The sequence below is a fragment of the Thunnus thynnus genome, chromosome 24 (assembly GCF_963924715.1).
Source record: "Thunnus thynnus chromosome 24, fThuThy2.1, whole genome shotgun sequence".
NCBI lineage: Eukaryota > Metazoa > Chordata > Actinopteri > Scombriformes > Scombridae > Thunnus > Thunnus thynnus.
Window position 1 is genome coordinate 1,084,175 of NC_089540.1, and position 25,062 is coordinate 1,109,236.

At 39.0% G+C, this 25,062-nt stretch overlaps 4 protein-coding genes across 7 annotated transcripts in view; 2 read left to right on the plus strand and 2 right to left on the minus strand.

Annotated features, from left to right (window-relative positions):
* ddx4 (DEAD (Asp-Glu-Ala-Asp) box polypeptide 4) overlaps nt 1–25,062 on the minus strand; it is a 198,065-nt gene that overhangs the window by 98,690 nt on the left and 74,313 nt on the right. The gene's annotated exons all lie outside the window — the stretch shown is intronic.
* LOC137177400 (DDRGK domain-containing protein 1-like) lies at nt 3,555–8,301 on the plus strand. Of its 2 annotated transcripts, none has more exons than XM_067583700.1 (8): nt 3,555–3,744; nt 4,825–4,974; nt 5,130–5,266; nt 6,370–6,471; nt 6,557–6,679; nt 6,779–6,817; nt 6,903–7,008; nt 7,814–8,301. In XM_067583700.1, exons 1-8 carry the CDS (start codon nt 3,657–3,659, stop codon nt 7,972–7,974), a joined length of 906 nt encoding a protein of 301 aa, XP_067439801.1. In that variant the 5' UTR covers nt 3,555–3,656; the 3' UTR covers nt 7,975–8,301. The 2 variants fall into 2 exon arrangements, with proteins under 2 accessions (XP_067439801.1, XP_067439802.1); XM_067583701.1 differs by having other exon boundaries at nt 5,133–5,266.
* Nucleotides 8,352–16,629, minus strand: cars2 (cysteinyl-tRNA synthetase 2, mitochondrial). The gene is made up of 15 exons (XM_067583697.1): nt 16,217–16,629; nt 16,063–16,113; nt 15,859–15,976; nt 15,702–15,773; nt 15,413–15,518; nt 15,227–15,307; nt 14,397–14,526; nt 13,787–13,920; nt 13,537–13,604; nt 13,373–13,439; nt 13,012–13,150; nt 12,458–12,581; nt 11,621–11,719; nt 11,013–11,210; nt 8,352–10,875 (listed from the first exon to the last, which is right to left on the minus strand). Exons 1-15 carry the CDS (start codon nt 16,417–16,419, stop codon nt 10,789–10,791), a joined length of 1,677 nt encoding a protein of 558 aa, XP_067439798.1. The 5' UTR covers nt 16,420–16,629; the 3' UTR covers nt 8,352–10,788.
* On the plus strand, nt 16,771–24,897 carry atg3 (autophagy related 3). Of its 2 annotated transcripts, none has more exons than XM_067583698.1 (12): nt 16,771–16,962; nt 17,258–17,299; nt 17,421–17,470; nt 18,873–18,943; nt 19,755–19,862; nt 20,178–20,233; nt 20,660–20,747; nt 20,883–20,917; nt 21,014–21,166; nt 21,278–21,405; nt 21,646–21,714; nt 22,680–24,897. In XM_067583698.1, exons 1-12 carry the CDS (start codon nt 16,891–16,893, stop codon nt 22,759–22,761), a joined length of 954 nt encoding a protein of 317 aa, XP_067439799.1. In that variant the 5' UTR covers nt 16,771–16,890; the 3' UTR covers nt 22,762–24,897. The 2 variants fall into 2 exon arrangements, with proteins under 2 accessions (XP_067439799.1, XP_067439800.1); XM_067583699.1 differs by having other exon boundaries at nt 20,181–20,233.

Here is a 25,062-nt window from a genome sequence, read left to right on the forward strand (position 1 = left end):
CAGAAAAAAAGAGAGGGTATCAGATTGCAGTGGGTGCTCCAGAAGGAGGCTATGTCCTCCAGATGTCACCAGTGACGGAAAAGTACCGTCACACCCAGCGGAGCCTCACATCCTTCTGTGGGAGAGGGGATTAAACGATTAGCCCATCCTCACTTTCATTTGCTCTCTTCTCTCCTGTTCTTATGTTCTGCTGCTGTTCTCTGACTGTGAAAAATGCTGATTGGGACATTCTTTCAGCTCCTGCTGCATGAGCAGAGAATGAGTTCACGGCACTGTATCCCACATTCAGACATGTGTCATAATGAACTCATTGCACCATTTACTTAGAGCCTGATGTGTTCGATGTGTTTTACAAAACATAGGTGACTCCATGGTTTTGTACAGAAAGCTGTCATTAAAGGACTTCTTCAGCAATACTATTGTATCGTTATGTAAAGCTGGGGGTCACAATACAGATATAAATAAGAACAGTGAAGACTGAAGCAGCAGAGGTTGAGATATCCTGGTCAAGCTTCAAAATATTGAATCCTACATTTCCCACAATGCAACTTGACAGCATATTTCCCACCTGGAAGAGACCTCTAGGGTCTCATTTATAACCGTTGTGTACGCACAAAGCGGGGCTTGAAAAGTTGTAATCCACAATAACAAACTTGACGGGAGACGTGCGCACCTGTACATAAACTCTGACCCATGTATGAGCATTCTGGAGACGTAGATGGTGAGGTGGTGATTTGAAGCCAGATTTCCTCTCACACATTTCATTTCACTTCATATCACATGTTAATTATAGATCCACTTTATCATAAACATTCAAGCCAGCAGTGTTATCTGTACTTGTGCTAGTGAGTCATAACTATTCCATAAGCACCTTTCAATTTCAAAAAATATAATCCAACTTAGATCTCAGATCAAAGTCTGCTCAAAATTTCATCAGCGCTGTCTCACCCAGAGCGCAGAGGGGAGGGTCAGTTGTGGGATGTGAAAAGAATGATGTCAGGATGATGTCAGGATGATGTCAGGATGTGACAGGATTCAGGAAAGTCTGGCTTGCCATTTCTCGATATTAAGCGTGAATGTACTGATTCCTTTTCACCTGGAATGATGATCATCATCAGCTGTAGAAATCCAAGATGACATCAAATAACATTAAAGAATTGCAGGACAGTGTGTTGATAGATTTTAAATACCTTAATACCTTTAATACCTAGACAAAAGTATGATTTTAATTAGTTTTTATATAGTTTTTGTGTGTAAAATCGCTGCAGTGAACACATGACTGTCACTGGAGACTCTGCAGTGGCTGCACACACACACACACTCTGCCTTCTCCAGTCACCTCAGCGGCACATCTTCACCGCCTGCACTCATATATGGACTGTGTAAATTAGAGAAATATCTGTATGCTGGATTTTGGAGTAAATATTAGTGTGTATTGTATTGTAGATATTGAGTGTGTGGTGTAAAACTACTTAAAACTGATTAACTAGGACATGGCCTGAGGCAGGGTGTCCTGTAAGAACTTAACCAGACATGTCTGACTTTACGATCCACAAGATCCGCAGGGCCCCCAGGGCCCAAAACTCCAGGGATTGAAGCTTCCAAACCAGTTGGTCCAGGTCAACTGGTTTGCATTAATGTAACCTAACTGAAAATGTTGTGTAGGAAACTACAGCACAAACGCACAATGTCCACTGATACGAGGCCATTAAGGTGGGTCTGTTTCAGTTTTGTGCTTACATGTGTGTTACCACACGGCAAACCTGGAGTGAGGAGGTAGCCTATTCTATCACAGTAACCCTGTGTACACTGTACAGAGAGCAGGAGGAATACAGGCCCAGCAGCTCATCTTTGCCCCAAAGAACTAGCAGGTTAATCTGAATGTGTCCTCACTTGGCTTCTAATGCAGTCTGCTCACTTGAAAGGTTTTAAGGTTAAAGGTTTTCAGACAGCCATTCTCTTCATTATGTAGAGAATGGTCAGATTGAAACAGCTCAGGGGTCAGATTCATAGGGCTCCATGCTTGATCTGCCCAATGCCACCAAATCTCTAAGATTCTGGGTTTGACCAGAAAAAGATGGCTTTTGGTTTTCATGGCTACAGTTTTAGTATTATTACCATAGAATATTGGATGAGGCTTTCAGGTCTGATTCACTCTCTGTGAATGTGACCTCCATTCTGACTTGATGGATGAGGTTCAGTAAGTTTGTGTGTGTGTGTGTGAGCAAGAGGATGTTTTTCAGTGTGTCAGCAGTTGAAGCGATGCCTGCAGAGGTAATGTGTCTGCCCCCTAGTGAGTGTCAAACTGCACTGCATGTAACCTGGAAGCAGGACACAATGCTTTACTTGCTGACTGCCAAGTCAGCATGAACTCATTACATCTGCAAAGATGGCACTATTTTGGTCTTTTGAACATTTTTTGTAAAGGACCAAAATGTGCTACTGTATATTTTGCATACATTTTGCATCCAGTGGATGCATTTGAAAACATTCTGTCAGAGTGCTCTGACAGTATAATGATTTTTGAGAGAACATAACATTTCCACAGAGTAGTCATAAAGTCTCCTCGTAAAGCCATCATAGAAAATATAACAATTTAGATCAGGAGAGTACAGAGCCCCTAAAGTCCTGAAAGGTGATACTTTTTAATCTTGTGTGAACAAGTTATTATATTGTGCGCACAAGATGATTTACTATATGTGTGAAATATTTAACCCTTTATTAATGATTCGTAATAATTTATAACTGCAGGACTGATGACTTAGACACAGTGACCGTGAATATTAAGCAGTTATTTACTATTTACAACACCTGAGAACTTTTTACTAAATCTTCTTTTGGGTGAAGCTAGAAGACAAAAAGGCACATTGAATGTTTCAGTAGAATAAAGTAAATCATCCGTAATAGTACCGGTCTAGTATTACCACAACAACATGCTGAGTCTGCATTCACACTGCATTTGTGTATGTCCCTGAACAAACAATAAGTAGACCATCAGGATATGTACAGCTCATCCAGGCTGACCATTCCAAAACTTTGATGATTATGAATCATAATAAAAAGTTAAATGTTTCACACTCTCTGGTAAGTCACCAGGTCTGCACTTGATTATAAGTCATTAATAAAGGGTTAGTGTTTCACATGTTCTAAGTCTGCAGATCTGCAGTTATATTTAATAAGTCATTAATGAAAACAATTAAATCTGCAGTTATAATTATTAATAAATGGATGCCCTGCAGCTCTTTCTTTCTTCTTCTACGTGCAAAAGCAGCAAGAATTTCCTTGTATGACATTCTGAGGTGAAAATCAAACTTGATTTGGCTGTGTGTATCTGAAGCTGGCGGGCTGTATTTTTAGAGACAAATATGAATTTGTAGTAAATGATCTTGTGCACAAAATATACTTGCTCTCACAAGATAAAAAGTATCACCTTTCAGGACTTTAGAATGCTGGCAGGAGAGAGTTTTTCTCCTGGTTTTTCCCGACAGTCTACCCGTCCACACTACGGTCCAGCAGGGGGAGCTAATGCGCCCAGAACTGCATCCAACCGCCAATAAATCCCCAGAAGAAGAGTGCTGGGCTTCACCGTGGAAATGAGCAGGCGACGGAACCAGACGTGAATTTCTACGTAGACAAAGTATATTTTCAGAGCAGTTATGGATGTCGCACTGTATCTGATAGCTGCTGCTATCCTCATTGTTCTGATATTGTTTGCGTTGAAGTTACGGGGGCAAACACAGGAAGGTAAGCAGAATTCAGAGCGAAGCTAGCGTCAGATATTAGCTGTAAGCTAACTGTTAGTATTGAGTCAGTCAAGCTGCTTTCATATAAAGACTCAGCGACGTGTCGTCATTTATACATAATAGTAATATTTTGTTATGGAATGAGACAATGGTGATTAAACATGTTAAACCTTTCTACTGTAAAGGCTACGTCAGCTCACAGCTGCCAACATCTGTCACAAACTACGGAGGCCGTAGTGTGCCATCTGAACTACTGTGTTCTTTCTTCACCTGTTGATTAGAGGCGATTAACATTTGAGTTAACAAATGTACATTTTTGGTGTTTTCCCACGGGAAGTTGTCGGTGTTTAGCTTGTTTTGTCTGACCAACAACCTGCAACCTGAAGACATTCAATTTACTATCATTTGTGGCAAGTAGAAGCATCAAATCCTCACGTTTGACAAGCTGGAAGCAGAGACTGTTAGGGATATGTGCATATTTGATAGATATGCTGTCAGTATTATAATACTAACAGCTAGTCTGTATTTGAGTAATTCGAAGTGTCTAAACCTTTTTTTTTTGACTGACTCCTGACAACATGACTGGATATAATGGAATTGTGCTAATGATATGTACACACCATTCTCACTTTTTCTTATACACTTGTTTAGATGTGCCAAACTGATTAGGGCTGTAACTAACGTCATTTTCAGTATCAATTAATCTGTTGTTTATTTCATCAATTAATCAATTAGTTCTTTGGTCCATAAAATGTCAGAAAATGGTGAAAAATGTAGATCACTGTTTCCCAAATACCAAGATGACGTCCATGAATGTCTCGTCTTGTCCACAACTCAGAGATATTCAGTTCAGAGGACAAAACAAACAAGAACATATTCACATTTAAGAAGCTGAAATCAGAGAATTTGGGCATTTTTTTTCCTTTTGAAAAATTACTCCAAACATTTGATAATCAAAATGGTTGCAGATTAATTTTCTGTCGATCAATTAATCAATTAATCAACTAATTTAGTCTTTACAAATGAAGTATGTGCTGCATAGACAGTGGTGTGACATGTTGTGTGCCCTCTCTGGTGTCAGCTGATGCAGAGCAGCAGCGGGATGTTGTCCGGGCAGCGGGTCCCCCTCAGCGGGCAGCAGAGGAGCGAGGGGCCGGCATGCCTCGCAGGAGAAGGAACCTCGCCACGGTGGTGGCTAACAGACGACCACAGAGAGAGCCTGTGGAATATGGTCAGTTATTACTGTGTGGTGTGTAGCTGTCAACGCTAAGCACTGAGATACTGTACATCATCACATTGATCTTTACAAGTGGGACAAATAACAAAAAACATATTTGAATGCAGTTTTGTGATATAAAATGTTAACAAGCGTGTTTTTGATCTCAGAAGAGGAGCGTGTAGAGGGGGGGGAGGAGGAGGAGGAGGATGTGGAGCAGCAGCAGAACTTCCAGCCAACAGCAAAAGTTGGAGCCAAGAAGCAGAAGAAGCTGGAGGAGAAACAGGCCAAGAAAGCTCAGAGAGAGGTGGGAAACACAAGCTGAGCCTCTGCTAGCCGCAATCCAGGAAACAAAAACCCAGTAACACTTTACTTAAACCTCAACTAAGCATATGTACGCAGTATATAAACATTTAGTTTATAATCTCTAGTCATGTACTCATAAGCAGATATAAAGACATTCTTCTCAGAGTACAGATACATATCTTGTTACATTCAGAGTGACTTCCACTTTTTGGGGCTATAAATATCTCTGATGTTTACTCAGTTTTGAAATCAATTGAAAACAAGACACTCCTCATAACTGCAGATCTCGCCAAATGCTGCAACAATATCTTGACTAACTGATTAGTTGCCAACTGTTCAATTAATCTCCAGCTAATTTGATAATTGAAAAAAAAAAAAGATAAAATTCTCTGATTCCAGCTTCTCGAGTGTGAATACTTTCTGATTTCTTTGAATATCTTTGGTTTGGTGGACGTCTCCTCGGGCTTTGGGAAATGGTCATGAAAACGTTTTATCATTTTGTGACATTTTATGGATGACTAATCAATTAATTGAGAAAATAATCAACAGATAAATTGATAATGAAAATAATCGTTAGTTGCAGCCCTAATCCTGCCTTTTCAGGGTGATATTATCCCAATTATTACACAGCTATTTAATAAATAAATCAATAATTTGGCACAAAATATTGATTCAAAAATGTTATTGACTTAAAAATGATGATTTATTGCTTCCACTAAAAAAACTAGTCTGCAACATAAACGCTGAAGCCTCCTTAAGATGAACCTCTTCAAGTATACTGCTTATAAATGTCTAATTGAGGGGATACAATAAAGTGTTACCACAGAGGGTAATAAAAGCACAAGCAAGAGTGTTCATGTTCAACTTAGGCTGTTAAATGATTGATGAACACAGTAAATATGTGCTTAATACGACAGCGTCAAAACACTGAGTGATGTGTGTTTGGTTTCAAATATCAAAATGGCTTCAAGATGCTCCGTCTTAAACTTTCCTTCTAGCTTGCTGTTGAGGGTTTGAAACTCTTCTGTGAGCCGTGCTGAATTAAATAGTTCAGACTGTCCATGTGCTGTCTGGTCCTGTATTGAGTGGTTTTTGTATTTACAGGCAGAGATGGAGGAGAGAGAGGAGAGGAAGAGGATGCAGGAGCTCAGAGAGCAGGAGAGACGGCAGGAGGATGAGAGAGAACGACTGCTGGAACAGAAACAGGTCACACACTATCCTCTGACCGGCTTCTTCCTCCCTGTCTGTTCACATGAGGAGATGACATAACTGTGTGCTGGTGTTTGTTCAGGAGGAGGATGAGAGGCGGGCTAAAGAAGAGCAGGAGAGACGAGAGGAGGAGGAGTACTTGAGGCTCAAAGCGTCCTTCACCATAGAAGACCAGGGAGAGGAAGAGCAGCTCACTGAGGACCAGGTCAGATCATCAGCACATTTTTCAACTTAAACTAAATCTTTTTGAAGTCCCCTTCTCTGTCTTCTAAATATTATAAATGTTTGTATTGTTTACTTCCAGTCCCGCAACCTTCTGCAAGAATTCATCCAGTACATCGAGGTGAGACTAACAGACTCTACACAATCCAGCTTTTACTGAAGCATCTGAACACAATGTATTAAACACCGTCTCCTCTGTCCTGCAGAGCTCTAAAGTAGTCCTACTGGAGGACTTGGCTTCTCATTTTGGAATGAGGACACAGGATGCGATCGCCAGACTGCAGGATCTCTTAGCAGAGGGCTCCCTCACAGGTCAGTGCGCTTAAGAATGAACAATAAATGACATGCAAGAAAGTTTTTAAGTGTTTAAACTTGATCTCAGCTCTTAATAATTCATAATTTGAGAAATGGAGAGTGAAACCTACAACAGGAAGGGCAAACAGAGGGCTATGTACATGTACAGAGGCAGAGAATGAACATAGATAGATATTTATAGAACATACCCAGAAGAAGCCAAAAAATACTAGCTGCTTTCTGGAGGATTTGTCGGTTGCAAAAAGAATTCAATTCATCTCTTTGTTTCTCTCCAGTGATCTTTGAACAGATTTTAATAAGGCTGTGTCTGTCTTTTACTGTCAGGCTGTGAAAGCAGCAGATCATAAAAGAGTAATAAAAACAACAGAGGATGACAGAACTGACAAAAAGAATTGAGTTTGTGGAGGTGAATTCTCCTCTGCTCCCACTTCACATTAGCTTCTGTGTTCACATCAAATTTAAGCTGATCATTGAAAAAAGTACCTAAATATTTGTATGGTTTATTTATTTCCACACTCCCTAATAACTCCCTAATAACTCCCTAATAACTGACCCTATGATAGGGTCAGTTATTAGGTTCAAGACTGTATATGTCATTGATATCTTATCCACAAATCTGTTCTGCTCAGAGAGAACTAATTATGTTATGTATCTGTGTTGTGCATCTTGTATGTTTATAAAGTGTTAAGAGGTTATGTTTATTGGGATTTACATGAGCCTTCTGTTTACATTGTAATCTACTGTAGATTTATGAAGAGTATGAATTTATGAATATGCTGTATTTTGCCCATTGTTCCTGCAGGAGTGATTGATGACAGAGGCAAGTTTATCTCCATCACTCCAGAAGAGCTGAACTCTGTGGCTCAGTTCATCAGACAGAGAGGAAGAATCTCCATCACAGAGCTGGCCCAGGCCAGCAGCTCTCTGATCAACCTGACGCCTGACAGCCGCAGCACCGCCTGATGGACAGCTGGACCACGGGCTGCATGGACACTGCTGAAGTAACTCAAACCATTTACTCTAATGTGGGTGAAGAAGCCTGTTGGTGAAATGTACAAACTGCTGTTGGCTGGTCTTTGGTGCCAGGTGATGTCATCATCATTCTGTGCTTTATAGTGACGTCATGTCTCAGTACTCTTCATTCCCCTGCAGGTGTCAGGCTTCATCCATATTTGGGGTTAGGTTTGGTTACCGACATTAAATTAACAAACCTGTCAGCATAAAAGACTGTGACTCAGCGTTTTGAAGAAAAAATGTAAAAAATTTCAAAAAATACAGTTTGAGATCATTTTTTTTGTCTGGTGTTTTTTTTTTTTTTTAGTTTGTTCTTGTTACATGATTGAAGATAACTTGTTCATTGTGTCATATCTGAAAGGACAGCAGCTGAGAGAAGTTAAAATGCACAAGGATGTCAAACTTCCCCTGTTGCCATGGAGATGACCAATGCCAGTCTTTTACCTTTTAAGTTTTTTTTTTTTTTTTTCTGAAGAAGAATCCATGTTGGTAGTTAATACAAGATGTACAGTATTTGTGCAGAGTTGCTCCAGATAAATCTCAGCATCTGACCACAACAACCTTGCAGTGCAACATTATTATTTACATCACTTTGAGTAGCCGAGATTAAACACTGTTAATAAAAGCGCCTGTCTGTGGATTAGTGAAGGTAATATATTGCTTACACTGGAAGACCTTTGGTTACTGCTGTAGTTATGTTAGAGTGATGGCATATTTACACCAACTGAGACCGCTTTCAAATGCATCTCAACATGCAATCAATGATCTGGATCCAGATTCAGTTTTAAGCAGCAAACAAATCATACAATTCAACTTTACTACCATGAGCATCCTGTCAGGAATCTCATCTGTTAGTAGTTAAACATTAAAATCAGTCCACTCATCTGTAAAGAGCCCTTTAAAAAAAACAAAAACAACAACCCTTAAATGCCTGATTACCATCCAACTGTCTGTACACTTATTGAACTTTGAATTTGAATATTTAATCAATATCCATAAATGGAAACTTGATACGCCCCTTTAAAATGCAAATATTTCTGTGACACAACTGAACATTTGCTTCTTTCCAAAGGCCAGTTTTAATTGCTGGTCTTTGCAGAAAGGCAGGTGAGTGTGGGTCAACCCCTTGACCACCAACAGTGTTCTGTCCTAATTCTGGATAAAATCCAAGTGATTTCTGGATAGGTTGATGTATTGCTTGCCAGCAAGCATAATAGCATATGTGAGAACTGCATTGAGCCACATTGTTTCACTTTTAATGGAAGCTAACTCTCTTGTGAAGATGGACCAAACTGACTCCAGACACGGATACTCATTCAAGGTTTTTTCTTTATTTTCACTATTTTGTACATTGTAGAACAATACTGAAGTCATCAAAACTATAAAATAACACATGGAACTACGTAGTAAACAATATAGTGTTAAGCAACCCAAAATATCTTTCATATTTAGATTCCTCAAAGTAGTCACTGTTTGCTTTGACAGCTTTGCACACTGTTGGCAATGTCTTAACCAGCTTCATGAGGTCATCACTTGGAATGGTTTTCAGTTAACAGGTGTTCCAACATTCATTGGTGGAATTTCTTGCCTTCTTTATGCATTTGAGACCATCAGTTGTGTTGAAGTAGTGTTCTATTGCACCACTGTGGTGATCCATATTATGACAAGAACCACACAACTAAGTAAGGAGAAATGATAGACCATAATTACTTTGAGACATGAAGTTCAGTCAATCTGGAAAATTCCACCCTTTCAACCTAAACCCAGCTGAGATGGTTTGGGATGAGCTGGACCACAGAGTGAAGGAAAAGCAGCCAGCAAGTACTCAGCATATGTTGGAACTCCTTCAAGACTGTTGGAAAAGACTTCCAGGTGATGACCTCATGAAGCTGGATGAGATACTGCCAATAGTGAGCAAAGATGTCATCAAGGCAAACAGTGGCTACTTTGAGGAATCTAAAATATGAAAGATATTTTGCATTGTTTACACTTTTTTTTTTGTTTACTACATGATTCCACACATGTTATTTCATAGTTTTGATGTCTTCAGTATTGTTCTACAATGTAGAAAATAATACAAATAAAGAAAAACCAGTGAATGAGAGCTTTTGACTGGTGCTGTATTTTCCAACATGTCAGAGTGGTCCTTTAATATTCATCTGATTAGATATTATTCAAGCTCTGGTAGCACTATAGCCCCTCCAACAGGTTTACTACAGGACCAGCACAGTGATTCTGGGTCTCTTAGTAATATCACTGTGGTGTGGTATGATAGCAGTGGGTCTCCCTCTGACAGCTATAAAAGACAGAGACGAGGTATAGAAACACCTTCTATGTTCAAATCAGTTTTCATCATACATACCAAAATCTGCATCACACAATCCAATCACTAAACACAACTAATTAACATAACAACATACAAATGATTTCACTGCTTATCTGGCTGCAGTGATGTACAGGTGTACTCCAGGACGCCGTGACATCACTGTTTGGTGTCTGCTGGTTGTGCTCAGAGGTCAAACAGACTGAACCAGAGAGGACAGTTTAACTGCTTTTTTTTTTAAATAGAAAAATAACTTACAGTCTACCTTCTAACTTATTAGACAAGGAATATGAGAGTTCATACACTGATGACAGGCACATCAGGCTTTTCTCCTGTTATGAAATCAGCATAGTTTGGTCTATTATTTATCAAAGTCTTTCATGATGATGTTAAATGGAGTCCATTAAGACTAAATAAAGAATCAGTCTCAGAGGTGGATTTCAGCTGGATGTCTCGGGGTCTTTGTCCTGAACTTTCTGCCCTCTCTGACCCTGAGTTATCTCCCACGTTGATGTGGCTCCTCTATCCTGAAAGCACAAGAAAAACATGTCAGTTCAAATCCCCTGCAAATTCTTACTGTTAATGACAGTACATGTTGCATGTTGTGTGTATTCAAAATGTAAAACTAACAGTTTGAATGTGGATGTGAGTCAACCCAGCATACCTTTACCAGCACACCCAGTGGTGCCAGGTCATTTCTCAGGTTGTCACAGGCTTTGAGGAGTGGGATTCTCTCTGGGTAAAGTCCAGACGTCTTGGAACGGGCGAGCGCAAATGCTCGAACTTCACTTCTGAAATTAGTCAGCTGCTCGACAACAGCCTCCAGACTTCCAGAACTACTCATCACATCAGCCTCCTGCACCTGACCACAGAAATTTCCAAGAAGTTTCAAATGTTTTTCTTTAAAGTACAGGTCTGCTGATATTCTATATTTTTCACACACATTGTAGTTTATTGTGACTCAGTCCCACACACACCGTGCCAGAAATGATCACTAGAACACCAAATGTGGATTAATCCACCACTAAAAATAGTCCCCAACAAATGCACAGTTTCCTCTGTCATGAGTAACATTCACTAAAAACTACAGTGACCAACAAAACAAAAAAAAAATATTATTTGAACATTTATTTTATCAGGAATTATTACTGAGATCAAGATCTCTTTTCCAAGAGTTATGAATAAAGTATGCATCATACTGAACTCTAGTCAGAGAATCTAACTGAATTCTACACATCCAGTCATCTGTACATGTTACACATGAGTCCTCACCTTAGTGTGCAGCACATCCATCCCAAACATGTCCAGGACGTCTCTGATGTAACCGGTCATCGCTCCAAACACTGCTGGACTTCGAGCCCCTCCGTCAGACTGAACAGAAACACAACACCAACAATGGTAATGGTTATGATAGTCACATTGTCTTATTATCCAACAGTTTGTTCCCCAGCAACAATATCTCAAACCTGCTCAGAATTCTGTCAGGTTTGTTGTGGAGGTGCAGAAGATGAACTGTAATGTCAGCTACACAAACCATATCTCATCATCTAATGAGCAGACTACAGTTCCATGAAAGAGAAGAACCTCTTTCATTTAATGATTCAAATAGAAGAATCATCAGAATGTTGTTTGTTCTGTTCTTATTAATGAAAACTGCAGCCTCTAGGGCGGTGGTTCCCCTTCATCAACACCACCCATCATGTTCCAAATGTGTTCATTTGAATTGACTTTATGAGTAAAGCAACTAAAGTTTAGCTTGGTTTGATCAAGTTTGCATTTGTTCTACTACTGTACTACTACAGAAGCTGCACATTTCAACCATTTATCCTGCTAACTACTTTTACAGTTTAATACTTACTAGCAATAGCAAACTATACACCCCATACATTAAGCTATTTCAACTATTCATCATTCACTTGTAGCTCACTATTTCAACTGCATCTCTGTTCATTTAAACATCTATTTCAACCACAGTTAGTTTTAGTTGTATATACAGTGTATATATTTAGTGAGAGTAAACGGACCCCTGGTTGGGGATCAGTTTTAGCTGTTAGTCTGGTTTATGTTCTCCCAGGAGAGTCAGAGTTGCAGTCAGACACAGATACTGACCTTTGAAACAGGCTGTAGCTGGCAGTTTCCATGATAAACCAGATTCATTACAGCATTGATGGCTCTCGGAGTGTCAAAGTCATCTGCCAGAGCTGTAACTACACTGGCTTTAGTCTCAGCCAACCTGAGGATGCAACACATCACAACACATGTTCTCCATATCAGAGACACCTGAAACAATGGGATTTTCCATAAAGAGACAATTATTAAAATATAATGTAAAATTCAAGCAAACAAAAACAAAACCTGGTTCTCAAAATGATGCTGCAGGGGCGGTTTGAAATCGTCTGATAACAGACTCATCCTACTATAGAACCAGTTGTTTTTCTGCCACTGACTGTTATCCATATACTGTCAACTGTGTCAAAACTATACATTTCACTGTTCTGTGGTGAAAGGGGAAAATAACAAATTCTGACATTTTAAATGCATTACAACAGCAATGGTTGCTGAGCATGAAATAAGAAAGATAACCAGTATAAAACAAAAAGTGTAAAAGAAACAAACAAATATGATGAAGAAAAGAAATGAGATGAGATAATCAGATGAGATACCTCTCCCAGAGAACAGCTTCCTGTACAGGTGAACACTGCAGCTGGCCTTTCATGTAGGCCTGAGCATCATGGAAGAAGGTAAAAATAGTTCCCAGAGAGGTCCGAGCCTCCAACATGCTGCTCTCACTGTAGTCTATAGCTGTAGACACACCAGAGAGTCACTTTCTCTACTAATATATATGTATATATATATATATATATATATATATATATATATATATATATATATATATATATATATATATATATATATATATATATATATATATATATATATATATATATATATGTATTCTTTAAATTATGAATTAAGTGGCAGTAAGACATTCATAAAAAAAATACTCTTCATTAATTTTCATACCTGATCTGTATTTTGTCAAAAGACAAAACATCCGGAATTCATTGGCAGAGTACGACTGCAGAAAATCCTGATGTGAGGAAGAAAAAGAGGAGAATGATGAACACAGAAGGCACACAGGTACAGGTACTGAATCCAACAGCTCTTACAATCCATGACTACTTTACCTTGATGGTGATAAAGTTCTTTAGAGATTTGGACATTTTCTCTGCACTGCCTTTGAGATGTAAATGCCCTAAAAACATAACAATCTATTATGTGAACATATTCAAAAACAGTAACAATAAGCAACAGTGTTCAGTGTTCAGGGAGGTTGGTTGAAGGGACAATGGTACATTTGCCTGCAAACGCAACACAGAACATCTTCATAGTTACACTATGTACTAGTCATCCGGCAGGCTGCGGTTGTGGATTTACCTGAGTGCAAGAAGTAATTTGCCCACTGTCCACACTGGTGATAGGCTTCACTCTGAGCGACCTCATTCTCATGGTGAGGAAAGGCCAGGTCAATGCCTCCAGAGTGGATATCCAGCTGACTCCCAAACACAGAGCTGAAACCACCACACAGTCAACAACACTATACAGAGTAACAATGTCTGTAAACTACCAGTCACAAGTACCAGGAGGCTCTAAAGATCTCAGTTTGATAAAAATAATTTATTAAAACTGTTATTCATTTCTCATCAATCAAATGATTACATAGTTTCAACAAAGCCTTCATGAAGGTAGGATTTATTGCAGAGCTGCTGGATTAGACTGCAATAGTTTTAGTTGGCTGGGCCTGATAAACTGGAAGCTGTGTAAGTTTGCAGTACAACAACTGGGCTTTGAATAAGTAGCAGGTAGCTTATTTTAGTAATATCAGTCAAATGAATTTCATATGTTTCCTGTTTGTTCAGGGCCACATTTTCTCAGCCTTCTCATTTAAAAAAAGGAAGGAAATTCTTTTTTTCTTAGAAAGGCCCAAGGATAGACTGAAACACAGTAGAGCACTAAAGGAAGCAGACAGGTTGTTGTAAATCCAAACCTTGCCATGGTAGAGCATTCAATATGCCAGCCAGGTCTTCCTCTGCCCCAGGGGGATTCCCAGTATGGTTCCTGAGGTTTAGATGGCTTCCACAAGGCAAAATCCCTTAAGTCTTTTTTATTTGAGCTGCCTGGAAAACCATGCATACAAACCATGTTTGTTATCCAGTAGTAAAGCTCAAATATGGTTTAACACAGAGCAAGTGATGCCAGAAATCACAGTGTGCATGGGTCTCTAAAGTCAAACCTTATAACAGCACTGTGTAGTGAAAATTAGACAGCATTTTGATTGATATTAAAGAAAATTTAATTTATTTATGTATGAAAACACACTCAGGGAGTAAAGACAACACTTTCCCTATTAAGAGAGGAACTAAACAGGCTGTCCTCTCTGTCACCATTGGCTACCAACACTGAACCAATCAGGTTCCTCAAATCTGAAGTTTCCTTAAGGAGAAATAGTGTTAATATTGACAGATACACTCATGGGTTTATGCTGGTGAGGAGATTATTGTCAGCAAGGTCTCTGAAGTCTACAGAGCCCCTTAAGTCCCAAAAGGTACTTCTGGTACTTAAGGGGCTCCATAAATAACATAGGAAACTGACTATTCAAATAAAGCAATGAACGCTGCCATGTTTCTAACATATTTGAGAAATCAACAAACTATTAAAAGCTATAGATGCTATAAATTTTATCACAAGATAAAAACTTGTGCACACAAGATAAAAACTTGTGCACACAAGATAAAAAAATGGCACCTTCAGGGACTTTAGGGGCTCTGTAGAAGTCTGGAGAAGATAACTGCACTCTGCAGTGACACAAACACTTACCAGCTTCTCCCTGAGAATCCACAGATCCCACAAACTTGCCATAACGATCACCGATGGACTGAATGTCAAAATACACATCACCTGCAACCAAAGCAGCACAGAAATGTTGACAGGGGACAAAGTGTTGTTGGATTATAGCTGATATTTGATCAGATATACAATAATCAGTAATTCCAACATATTCACCTTCCGGTGTGGCATACGCGTGTCCATTTTTGATGATCCGCTCGATAAATGTGACAATTTGATGCACATTCTCAGTGACTCTTAAATACACTGCAGGAGGAATCACCTCAAAAACAATGACAAATAAGAAGACATGTTTATAGATACACACACTTCACTGTAGCATCAGTCAGTTTGTGCCTTTTATTAGATTCAGACAGAGGCTGAACTAATGGGCTCTGTAAAGAGTCAGTATGAGCTTACGGTAAATCAACACTTTGATAAACTAATACATGACGTCATCACACACCTTTAATGACAGCATATCCTTCTTGAATTCATCTTCATACAGCCTAGCAATGATATTGGGGGAAACATTTTCCTATAAAACAAAAGAGAGACATTTTCTGAATGAACATACTGTTAATGAAGCCAATAAATACAACAATCACAACAATTCATCTCACCTCCCAACCTCTTTTGATAATTTTGTCATCGATGTCAGTTATGACCATAGCATGGATGACGGTGATTCCAAACAGTCTGGACAAAATCCTCTGCAGGATATCAAACCTGACGTATGAACTGTGACAGAGAGCAGATCAATCAGCTGAGACTCAATGAACAGACTTCGGCTTGAACAGAACATGGAACAGTGTTGATATCATTACCATGCATGACCCAGGTGGGCATGGTCGTACACGGTGGGTCCACAGCTGTACCTGAGACACGTACAGGACACCTGTGTAAGGTTATTATGCAATTATGAAAACGTAACGTAACGTATGTAACGTTATTAACCATTTAACTAACGTTATTCCTTACCAGGTAGCTACTCCCTCTCTTGCCAGAACGAGGGGCTCTTTCTGTTTGGTCAGGCTGTTAAAAGTCTTTAAACCAGTGTAAAACCCGCTGGGTCGCGTCCATTTCTTCGCAGAAACACCGCAGCAGGATCCATTTGACCTGAATATGACAGCGTTGAAGACCTTGGCTTTCCATAGCAGCGACCTCCCCATGTTTCTCCACATAGTGACTCCACACAGCGCTAGCTGGACCTAGCTACTCCAGTGCAAACAGTCCGCTATGTGACGCTGAAGTTAGCTTCCGATTGGAAGATAAGGGGAACGTTAAGGGAAACTAAGATATTTAACAACTGACTATGCGTTTTTTCACCATTTACACTTTTGAGAAATTGTTAGACATCGTAGAAAAAGCCTTAATACTGGTTAGTCACACTTTAAATTGAAACATAAATGGCATTAACGTTATTTATTTTCACATTAACTTTCTCCTTAACATCGAATTGTAAGCTAACTTCAGCGTCGTGCAACAAACCTCCCGCACTTCTCGTGAGAGTCTGAAACCGGGAAGTGCTCAGACGTATCATGTGATCTGCTCTTGCTGGCACCCTGCTTGCTTGAGCTGCTGTGTCAAAATAATAATAATTTTGACAGGACGGTTGTTGGAAGGAGCGTTTCACTCGGCAGGAACTCTACAAGATGCAGAACGTCATAAACACAGTGAAAGGCACGGCTCTCGGAGTGGCTGAGTTTCTTACCCCAGTGCTGAAGGTAAACTTGCTTCACATGAGCTAGCTTGTTGATGAGAGGTGGCTAGTATGAGAAGCCAGAAACACATGAGCAGATGATCAATGCTATCCAACAGAGTATGAGAATATGCGTCACAGTAAGAGTTATCTAAAGTTTAAGTGAGATAGAAGATAATACTGAAGAGACCCTTCATGAATGCATTTGTACATTTCTGGGAAATGCGCAGTACCACTTCCCTACACAACTGGAGGTTAATACTAGGCTATAAAATCCAGATATGTGTCCTAAGATTCAATTTCGTTTCTGTTAACCACAGGAATCGAAATTCAAAGAGACTGGAGTCATCACACCAGAGGAGGTGAGAACATAAGGTGTTAAAGATCCATTTATAAACGTTGGACGGTGTGTTTTTATGATCTTTCCTTGTGTAAATACTCTGATGATCATATAACCCATCTTCCTCTCTGTTTGCATTTTAGTTTGTAGCAGCTGGAGATCACTTAGTTCACCACTGCCCCACATGGAAATGGTAAATGTCTAATCTGAGCTGAATCACAAATATATATATATTCATGTGAAATACCCCTTGCATGTGTGTAATATGATTATTATCTCTTTGAAGCTTGTTTTATGTTTGAGAGAGTGGTCACATGAAGAGGGATCAGATCAACTTTCAAACTGACCACTGTCAGAAGTACATCTTGTAGTGTTTGTCTTTACTAAATATATTTAGCACCACAGACGTGAGGTCTACTTTTTTTACTGGAGGCTTTGTAATATGGAAATAAATTCAATTACAATTAAATTGTTGATTTTGGATTTAATGTCAAAGTATGTCAGCATGGTTACTGCTGGTAGTAATGTAATTGCTGTGGTTACTGTTGGTAGTCATGTTAGTGGTGTGGTTACTGTTGGTTGTCATGTTAGTGGTGTGGTTACTGTTGGTAGTCATGTTAGTGGTGTGGTTACTGTTGGTTGTCATGTTAGTGGTGTGGTTACTGTTGGTTGTCATGTTAGTGGTTTGGTTACTGTTGGTAGTCATGTTAGTGGTGTGGTTACTGTTGGTTGTCATGTTAGTGGTTTGGTTACTGTTGGTAGTCATGTTAGTGGTGTGGTTACTGTTGGTTGTCATGTTAGTGGTTTGGTTACTGTTGGTAGTCATGTTAGTGGTGTGGTTACTGTTGGTTGTCATGTTAGTGGTGTGGTTACTGTTGGTAGTTGTGTTAGTGGTGTGGTTACTGTTGGTAGTCGTGTTAGTGGTGTGGTTACTGTTGTAATAATGTCAACCTGTACTATAACATTCCTCATGCCATTAATAATGACTTAGTGTAAAATGATGAAAAGCCTCTACAGTATTACGTAGCCATGTGTGGGTTATGATGGCCCTTTACAAGTCTCACTTCTCTGTAGTTACTGTTGAATTTCACAGAATAGCGCAATATTCCACCTGAAGAAACCCAACTTGCCTAACAGGAAGCATCACACACATCACACCATTTAGTGTCCATGTCACCTTTTGGCACATAACAAATATTTGGAAAAGATCATTTTGCTTTTTGTACCAAACTCAGGTGTTGTTTTGGCTTTGTAATTGGAACATTTTGATGATATGCAGCCATGTTTGTGTGTGATTGTTTCAACCTTCTGCCACTCAGATTTTTGTCTGTTAACTGTCTGTTAATGCAAAACATTTGCTCCTCTGGCACCTAAGCAGGATAAAGCACACTACATTTTTGAAAAGAAAAATTCAAGCAAACCTAAAACAATGGTTTATAAAACCAAATGTTGATTTTTTTTTTTTTTTTTTTGGAAAAACTAATTGATTTAAGTTTAAAGTCATTTTTTTTCTTAATAACAATGTAATGAGCACCAAACATGACCAGATATGAGAATAATGTATGACTTATATTTGTGATTCCATCTTCCCTTAGGGCCTCTGGGGAAGAAGTTAAGGTGAAGCCATATTTGCCCCCAGATAAACAGTTTCTCCTGACACGCAATGGTATGAACTCATTTTATTCCTCTTTTTATTGAATTTTGATATCACATCTCTCAGTTTGTCACCTATCTTTTATTCCTATTGACAATGGAGGGCTAAACAATATTTAGGAAGTAAGACGCAACCTCTTCCTGCTCTGGGGCTGTGTTTATCAAGCTTCTCAGGGTAGGAAATCACTGTAACTGGCTAAAAACTCTCAGTGATACATTTTTGGTCCTACTTTTAGGGCTTATTTAGGCTCGACTAGATAGACTATGTTCACACAGTGCAATTACCAACACTGTGTGACATTACAGATATAAACATAAGTTAACAGGAGGTTAGGTTAAATGGGAACAGACAGTGGAAGAGAAGATGCCACAGTGCACAGTTTGCATCATGTACCTGTGCAACATATGTAAGATGGCAATATTATGGGAGTTGTACAAAAATGTGGTTGAATGGGGCTGATTTCACACAGCAGAGTCAAATTAGACTACCTACATGGCTCTTAAGTCCTACTCTGAGGTTGGAGAATTTTTAGTCCTAAATTAACTTCAATGCGATTCCTCCCACTGATTCTGAAGCTTGATAAATATTGGCCCCGGTCTCCTTTGTATTCAGTTTCCTGTGTGTGCTCTCAGCCCTAGTGAAATTCCCTCAACACCTAACAGCTTTATAAAGTGCTGCTATTGAATGCAGCAAAATCTGCTGGCTGAGATGCAGACCTGGTGATAAAAATCCACTGCGATAGATTGATTAAGTGAGACCATAAATCACCATTTTTCTTTTTCTCTTCTGTGTGTGTGTTGACTCTGTGTTTGTGGTCTTGCAGTTCCCTGTTACAAGCGCTGTAAACAGATGGAGTATTCAGATGAGCTGGAAGCCATCATAGAGGAGGATGATGGAGACGGGGGCTGGGTGGACACTTACCATAACTCAGGTTGTACAATATCTCTTAACATACAGTACATTACATACATTTTGAGCACGACTGCATCTAGTTTTCCACTTTAAAGGATAGGAAGATAAGGAGATATTACACCTATACAATGAATTGAATACAATTCAAAGCAACCCTATAAAATATTGATGTAGAACATGTATTGCTTTAAAAGGAAATCACTTCTATATAGTAATTTGATGTAAAATATGAAAGGAAAATGATAGTTGTTATGAGCCTAAATATGTGTCAGTCAAGGTGCAATATATTGAGTTTGTAAAGCTAAATTAACTGATTTGGACTGATGTTTTTCAGCAGCTGTGTTAGGAGTCACAGACGCTGTACGAGAAATTTCACTGGACAACAATAAGGTAATCTTGCTACATTTGTATTTTATATTTATTAAATAGAATATGAAATCCAAAACTTCCAAATGTAAATGGTAGATAATATAGGTCAGTTTATTTGTGGATATCCTGTATTCATCATCCATCAAACTTACTGTTGTTGCTAAAGGGTCAGTTCATCCAAATTACTAGAAACATATTTTCCCTCTCATCCCTAATATCTAGCCATGCAGATAATTTCAGGTTTGAGTCACATCTCAGAATATGAAACTCCTCCACCTGGTTGGATGCAGGTCTACATCCTGCATTAACTGAACATGTTTGTTGTTTAAATGGTTTTCATTTCAGGCCTCAGGTTCATAAAATGGACATATAAGGTGCTTTGTAAAACTTCATAAGAAGTTGTCATGTGACCACCATGTTTCAGAAATGGTCATCTGATTCCTCTAGGACAAGAATATGAATGCTACATCAGCAGCATGTTGCGATGATGATGATGACGATGACGATGAAGATGGAGAAGCGGCAGATATGGAAGGTACTCATATCCTGACAAGTGATTCTTCTTACACCTTTACTAGCAGTGACAACAGTCATTATGTGCCTTGTTTGTCAGAACCACGACAGCTTCCAAGATACCTGTACTGTAGTTGAACTCATGTTGTCCTTTCAGAATACGAAGAAAGTGGCCTGTTGGAAACAGATGAGGTAAACCGCTCAGAGCGCTACAACATATCACTTATTGTGTGATCTGATGCTACTGGAACCACCGTCTTACACATGGTATTTTTGTCCTGTCTCTAGGCAACCTTGGACACCAGTAAAATGGTAGAAACTAAAGCCAAAGCAGAGCCTGGGAGTGAAGATGCCATCCTTCAGACTAGAACATATGACCTGTACATTACATATGATAAATACTACCAGACCCCTCGACTCTGGCTGTTTGGATATGATGAGGTACGTACCTGGGTGCAAGACAACTTATTATTACTTGAGACTCCAATCCAAACTCATAGACTTGCAGCTCTATTGTGCATCAGCTTATCAGGTTGTTATGGTGTCTCTCAGGACAGACAACCGTTGACTGTAGAACAGATGTATGAGGACATCAGCCAGGACCACGTGAAGAAGACGGTCACCATTGAGAACCACCCGCACCTTCCTCCACCTGCCATGTGCTCTGTCCACCCCTGCAGGTGAGAAAAGCCATAAGGAGAAGAATACACAAACATGCAAAATGAGTATTGAAATCAATATGATAATATTAATGACATTTTCCAAACCTTTCCATCGCCGATCCCTACTTACCTGTATCCCTGTCTTTACTGCTTTATCTTTAGTTTCGTGACCCTACATTTAATGGTTTACATCCAGAAATATATGAATGAATGACACTTTGATATGAACTTCCAGCTGGTTTAACCTTTCTTTTTCAGACATGCTGAAGTGATGAAAAAGATCATCGAGACAGTGGCAGAAGGAGGAGGAGAGCTTGGAGTGCATATGTATCCTTTCATATTAATAATCTGTTACATGTCTGATTCTTTAAAGGAGACATATAATGCTTTTTATGATTTTTCTGATATTTTTATACTGTTATGATGTCAGATGTTAAACATGGTCAAAGTCAAGTCAGTCCCCCTTGTAATGACATCAGATTGCGTTGTCCACTCATATTTTGGGTTGGAGTCGGGCTTGAACATGTACGGATGTATTTGAGAAGTTTTCATTTCGAGTAAAGTAAATCCCACTACTATTGTCTGTTGACATAGCCTCTAGAGCAGTCTGCTGGGAGGAAGCTTCCTGGAGTTGGCCAATCAAAACAGAGTGGGCTCATTGGGAGGGGGGCCTTAAAGAGACAGGAGCTAAAACGGCCTGTTACAGACCATCTGACAAGCATGTCTGAAGGAGTATACAGCCATGTTATGGCAGCATGAGAACACAGTTCGGTTTACAGAGCCTTACTAGCTTGTTCTAGTACATATCACAACATCTTGACTTTGTACTATTTATTCACAATGTACAATGTAGTTGTCAGTCAAAAACAATCTAACATGCCCAAACTCTTCTGGACCAAGGAACATGTTACCCAATACAGCAGGGTGGCTCATTGATGTGTTTTTAATAGTTTTTAAGGTCTACAGTACAGAGTAATAAGATATATCAGGCTTTTGATACACACACAATACTTCAAATCACCAGCCTTATCCTCTAACTGTCATGTTAACAAGAAACCTGGTTACTATAATTGGGGTATGGTATCTCCCTTTTTTCTCTCACTTAGTACTAGTAGGCTCACAACATTTCTCATACTTGTATTTAAGTCATTGTTTTGAGTATAAGTGAGCCAGGTCATCATTATATCTGCTTTTATGTATTCATGTCTGCTGTGTTATTGTATTTACATTTTCAGCTTCAGATTTGTAATTGCCTGCCAAGATTGAGTGTTTTCCTTAATTGAAGCATTCAGGTATCTTCTGATTTTCCTCAAGTTTGTCCAGGCTGTCATTCCCACAATAGAATACGACTACACAAGACACTTCACTATGTAGCTTCATCAGCGTAAATCTGCCTCTACTAATACAACATCTGTACATGGGCAAGATCAGTTCTGCCTCTGCCCTGATCTGATTACAACTGGTTTGTGGAATGTTTGTGTTACTCTGAGACTTTTTGCATGGATGCAGGACATTGAGAATGTTTGAGGTATGTGACAAAACAGTCTGTTAAAGGAACAGTCTGACTTATTGGAAAAAGGTTTGTTTTTCATGAACTCAGAGTTCAGAGATCTTACTTTGTGTGCGTCCAGTACAGAGATGGATGTGTTTAACTAACTGCTGAGATCTAAAAAAAAAAATTATTCAACCTGTGGAAAATAGAAAAGTAAGAACAACACATTTTTAACTACTTAGCTAGATAACAGCAACAACAGTTTGATGCTAAGCTAGGCTAACCACATCCTGGAAATATCTCTATACTAGACACAGTAATGAATTGGGTACCCATCTTCTCATCTGACTCTAAGTAACACTGCAAATAAGACCTACATTCCAAATGTTGGACTGTACCTCTAGTTTCTCTACAGGTTAAACATGGTGTCACAGTCACAAAGTTCTTGTTAAGAACTGTTGCTGCTGTTATTAAAACTCACCCCATTCCACACTGCTTCCCTGCTTCAAATGTAAGAAAATAAATTAAAACTGGTCGTGCAAAGTTTTAGCCCCTTGACTTTATAAGAACTAGATTTTTCTAGGTTTTTAAAAGAGTCCTGTTCTAGACTGTTCCAAATCCACAGACTGAAAACACCAAAAGTCATCTTTAGCTTATGCCTTCAGTATCAGTGACACAGAACTTAAAGAACAGAACACAGATTTTTTTTCTGCCCACTGGGGGTCAATGGAACAAGCTGTACATACAACATTGATATATTATGACACTGCAAACTTTTCATGGCTAACATGTGAGAAAACAGTTGCTTTTTCACACCAAGCAGGCACAGAGCAACATTATTGTTCATTTTAAGTTTTTTCAACCTGATGAATGTAAGTCCATATTCCCTCTCCTCTCCACCAACTCATGGCTCTTTAGCTGATAAATGCTCCACTATGTTCATGCTAACTTTGTCTTTCTGATGGGTTGTACAGTGAGATTTTTCACTGAAAACACAGTTGATGAAAGCACTGAGGCTGAACCAAAATATACACTGTGGGCTGTAAAACCACAACAACAGGCTAAAAGAAGCTAAAAAGTTGAAAAGGAACTATGGAATTGGTACAAGTGATTCACATTATACATAACCATTTAACCTCACCTCATGCTGCACAAGTAGGTGTAAATAAAAACTTAAGCCTCTTGTACTGTATGTAAAATGGTCTGTACAGTTACTGCAGAATCTGCCCAGTGTCAGCTATTCATGCATATCAGTTTCTTGTACAATTACAAATAACATTCAGAGGAAAATACTTTAGCTCTGTGGATTTGGGCATCTGTACCTGATAGCAGCATTGATATAAACTTCTTGTATTAATTCGTAAATATTAACAGTATCCTCCCCATGCTTCACTCAGTGATATTTACTGTTTCCATGCGAATGCAATTTGCAGCAGTCATGGCTGAGCCTCATTATTCTAAATCAGCTCTTTATACCAGTTTGTCTTAATACTTCATTCTCTGAATGTGTTGATGGCCAGGTCCATTCAGTCCCTGTGGTTGGGTCATTACTTTTTTGTGTTTTGCTTCAGTTTCGGACTGGAACTACATTTCACCTTGGTAACAGACAAGATCTTTCTTTTCTTCTCAGTCAGTCTGGCTTCTTTCAATGTGATGTATCACTACTTACGGTGTGTAAGGACTCTGCGTTTTCCGAACAAAATCTTTTGTCACAAGCCTCTCGATGTACTTCAATAAATCCTTGGATGAATTTATGGGCTCTTTTGTTCATATGATTGTGGATTATAAACTATATTCGGCTCATCGTAGTGACATGTTTCTGACAGTACTTGCACAACTAAATATAGTGACTGCTTCAGTAATCTTCACTCTTCTTTCCGTGTTGTCTGTTGGTTGGATAAAATATTCTCTGTGCTGCCTGTTGGTCCAGTCACCTGATGTAACTTGCTCAGTGGTAACACTTGAACATTTTAAAGTGATGTACATTTATCAATAAAGAGTTTCCCAAATATTGCAAACAGTTTTCTACTTTTGTCTATTATTGTCTATAATATAATGTACTCCAGTGCACCACCACCACCCACTACGACCTCAATAATAAACATAAAGTAGAATCATCACCTTTCTGACAATGTCAACACAAGTTGAGAATGTATAAGCTGTAAAAGTCATGTCATTATGGG

Excerpts from the sequence above, each read along its gene's own strand:
- LOC137177400 (XM_067583700.1), top strand. The coding sequence starts at position 3,657 with ATGGATGTCGCACTGTATCTGATAGCTGCTGCTATCCTCATTGTTCTG. Across the intron at positions 6,472-6,556 it reads GACTGCTGGAACAGAAACAG|GAGGAGGATGAGAGGCGGGC; the intron begins GTCACACACTAT and ends GTGTTTGTTCAG. Across the intron at positions 7,009-7,813 it reads AGCAGAGGGCTCCCTCACAG|GAGTGATTGATGACAGAGGC; the intron begins GTCAGTGCGCTT and ends TTGTTCCTGCAG.
- cars2 (XM_067583697.1), bottom strand. The coding sequence starts at position 16,419 with ATGTGGAGAAACATGGGGAGGTCGCTGCTATGGAAAGCCAAGGTCTTC. Across the intron at positions 15,774-15,858 it reads TTATCAAAAGAGGTTGGGAG|GAAAATGTTTCCCCCAATAT; the intron begins GTGAGATGAATT and ends TTTGTTTTATAG. Across the intron at positions 10,876-11,012 it reads CACTGGGTGTGCTGGTAAAG|GATAGAGGAGCCACATCAAC; the intron begins GTATGCTGGGTT and ends TTGTGCTTTCAG.
- atg3 (XM_067583698.1), top strand. The coding sequence starts at position 16,891 with ATGCAGAACGTCATAAACACAGTGAAAGGCACGGCTCTCGGAGTGGCT. Across the intron at positions 17,300-17,420 it reads GAGTCATCACACCAGAGGAG|TTTGTAGCAGCTGGAGATCA; the intron begins GTGAGAACATAA and ends TTTGCATTTTAG. Across the intron at positions 19,863-20,177 it reads GGACACTTACCATAACTCAG|CAGCTGTGTTAGGAGTCACA; the intron begins GTTGTACAATAT and ends GATGTTTTTCAG.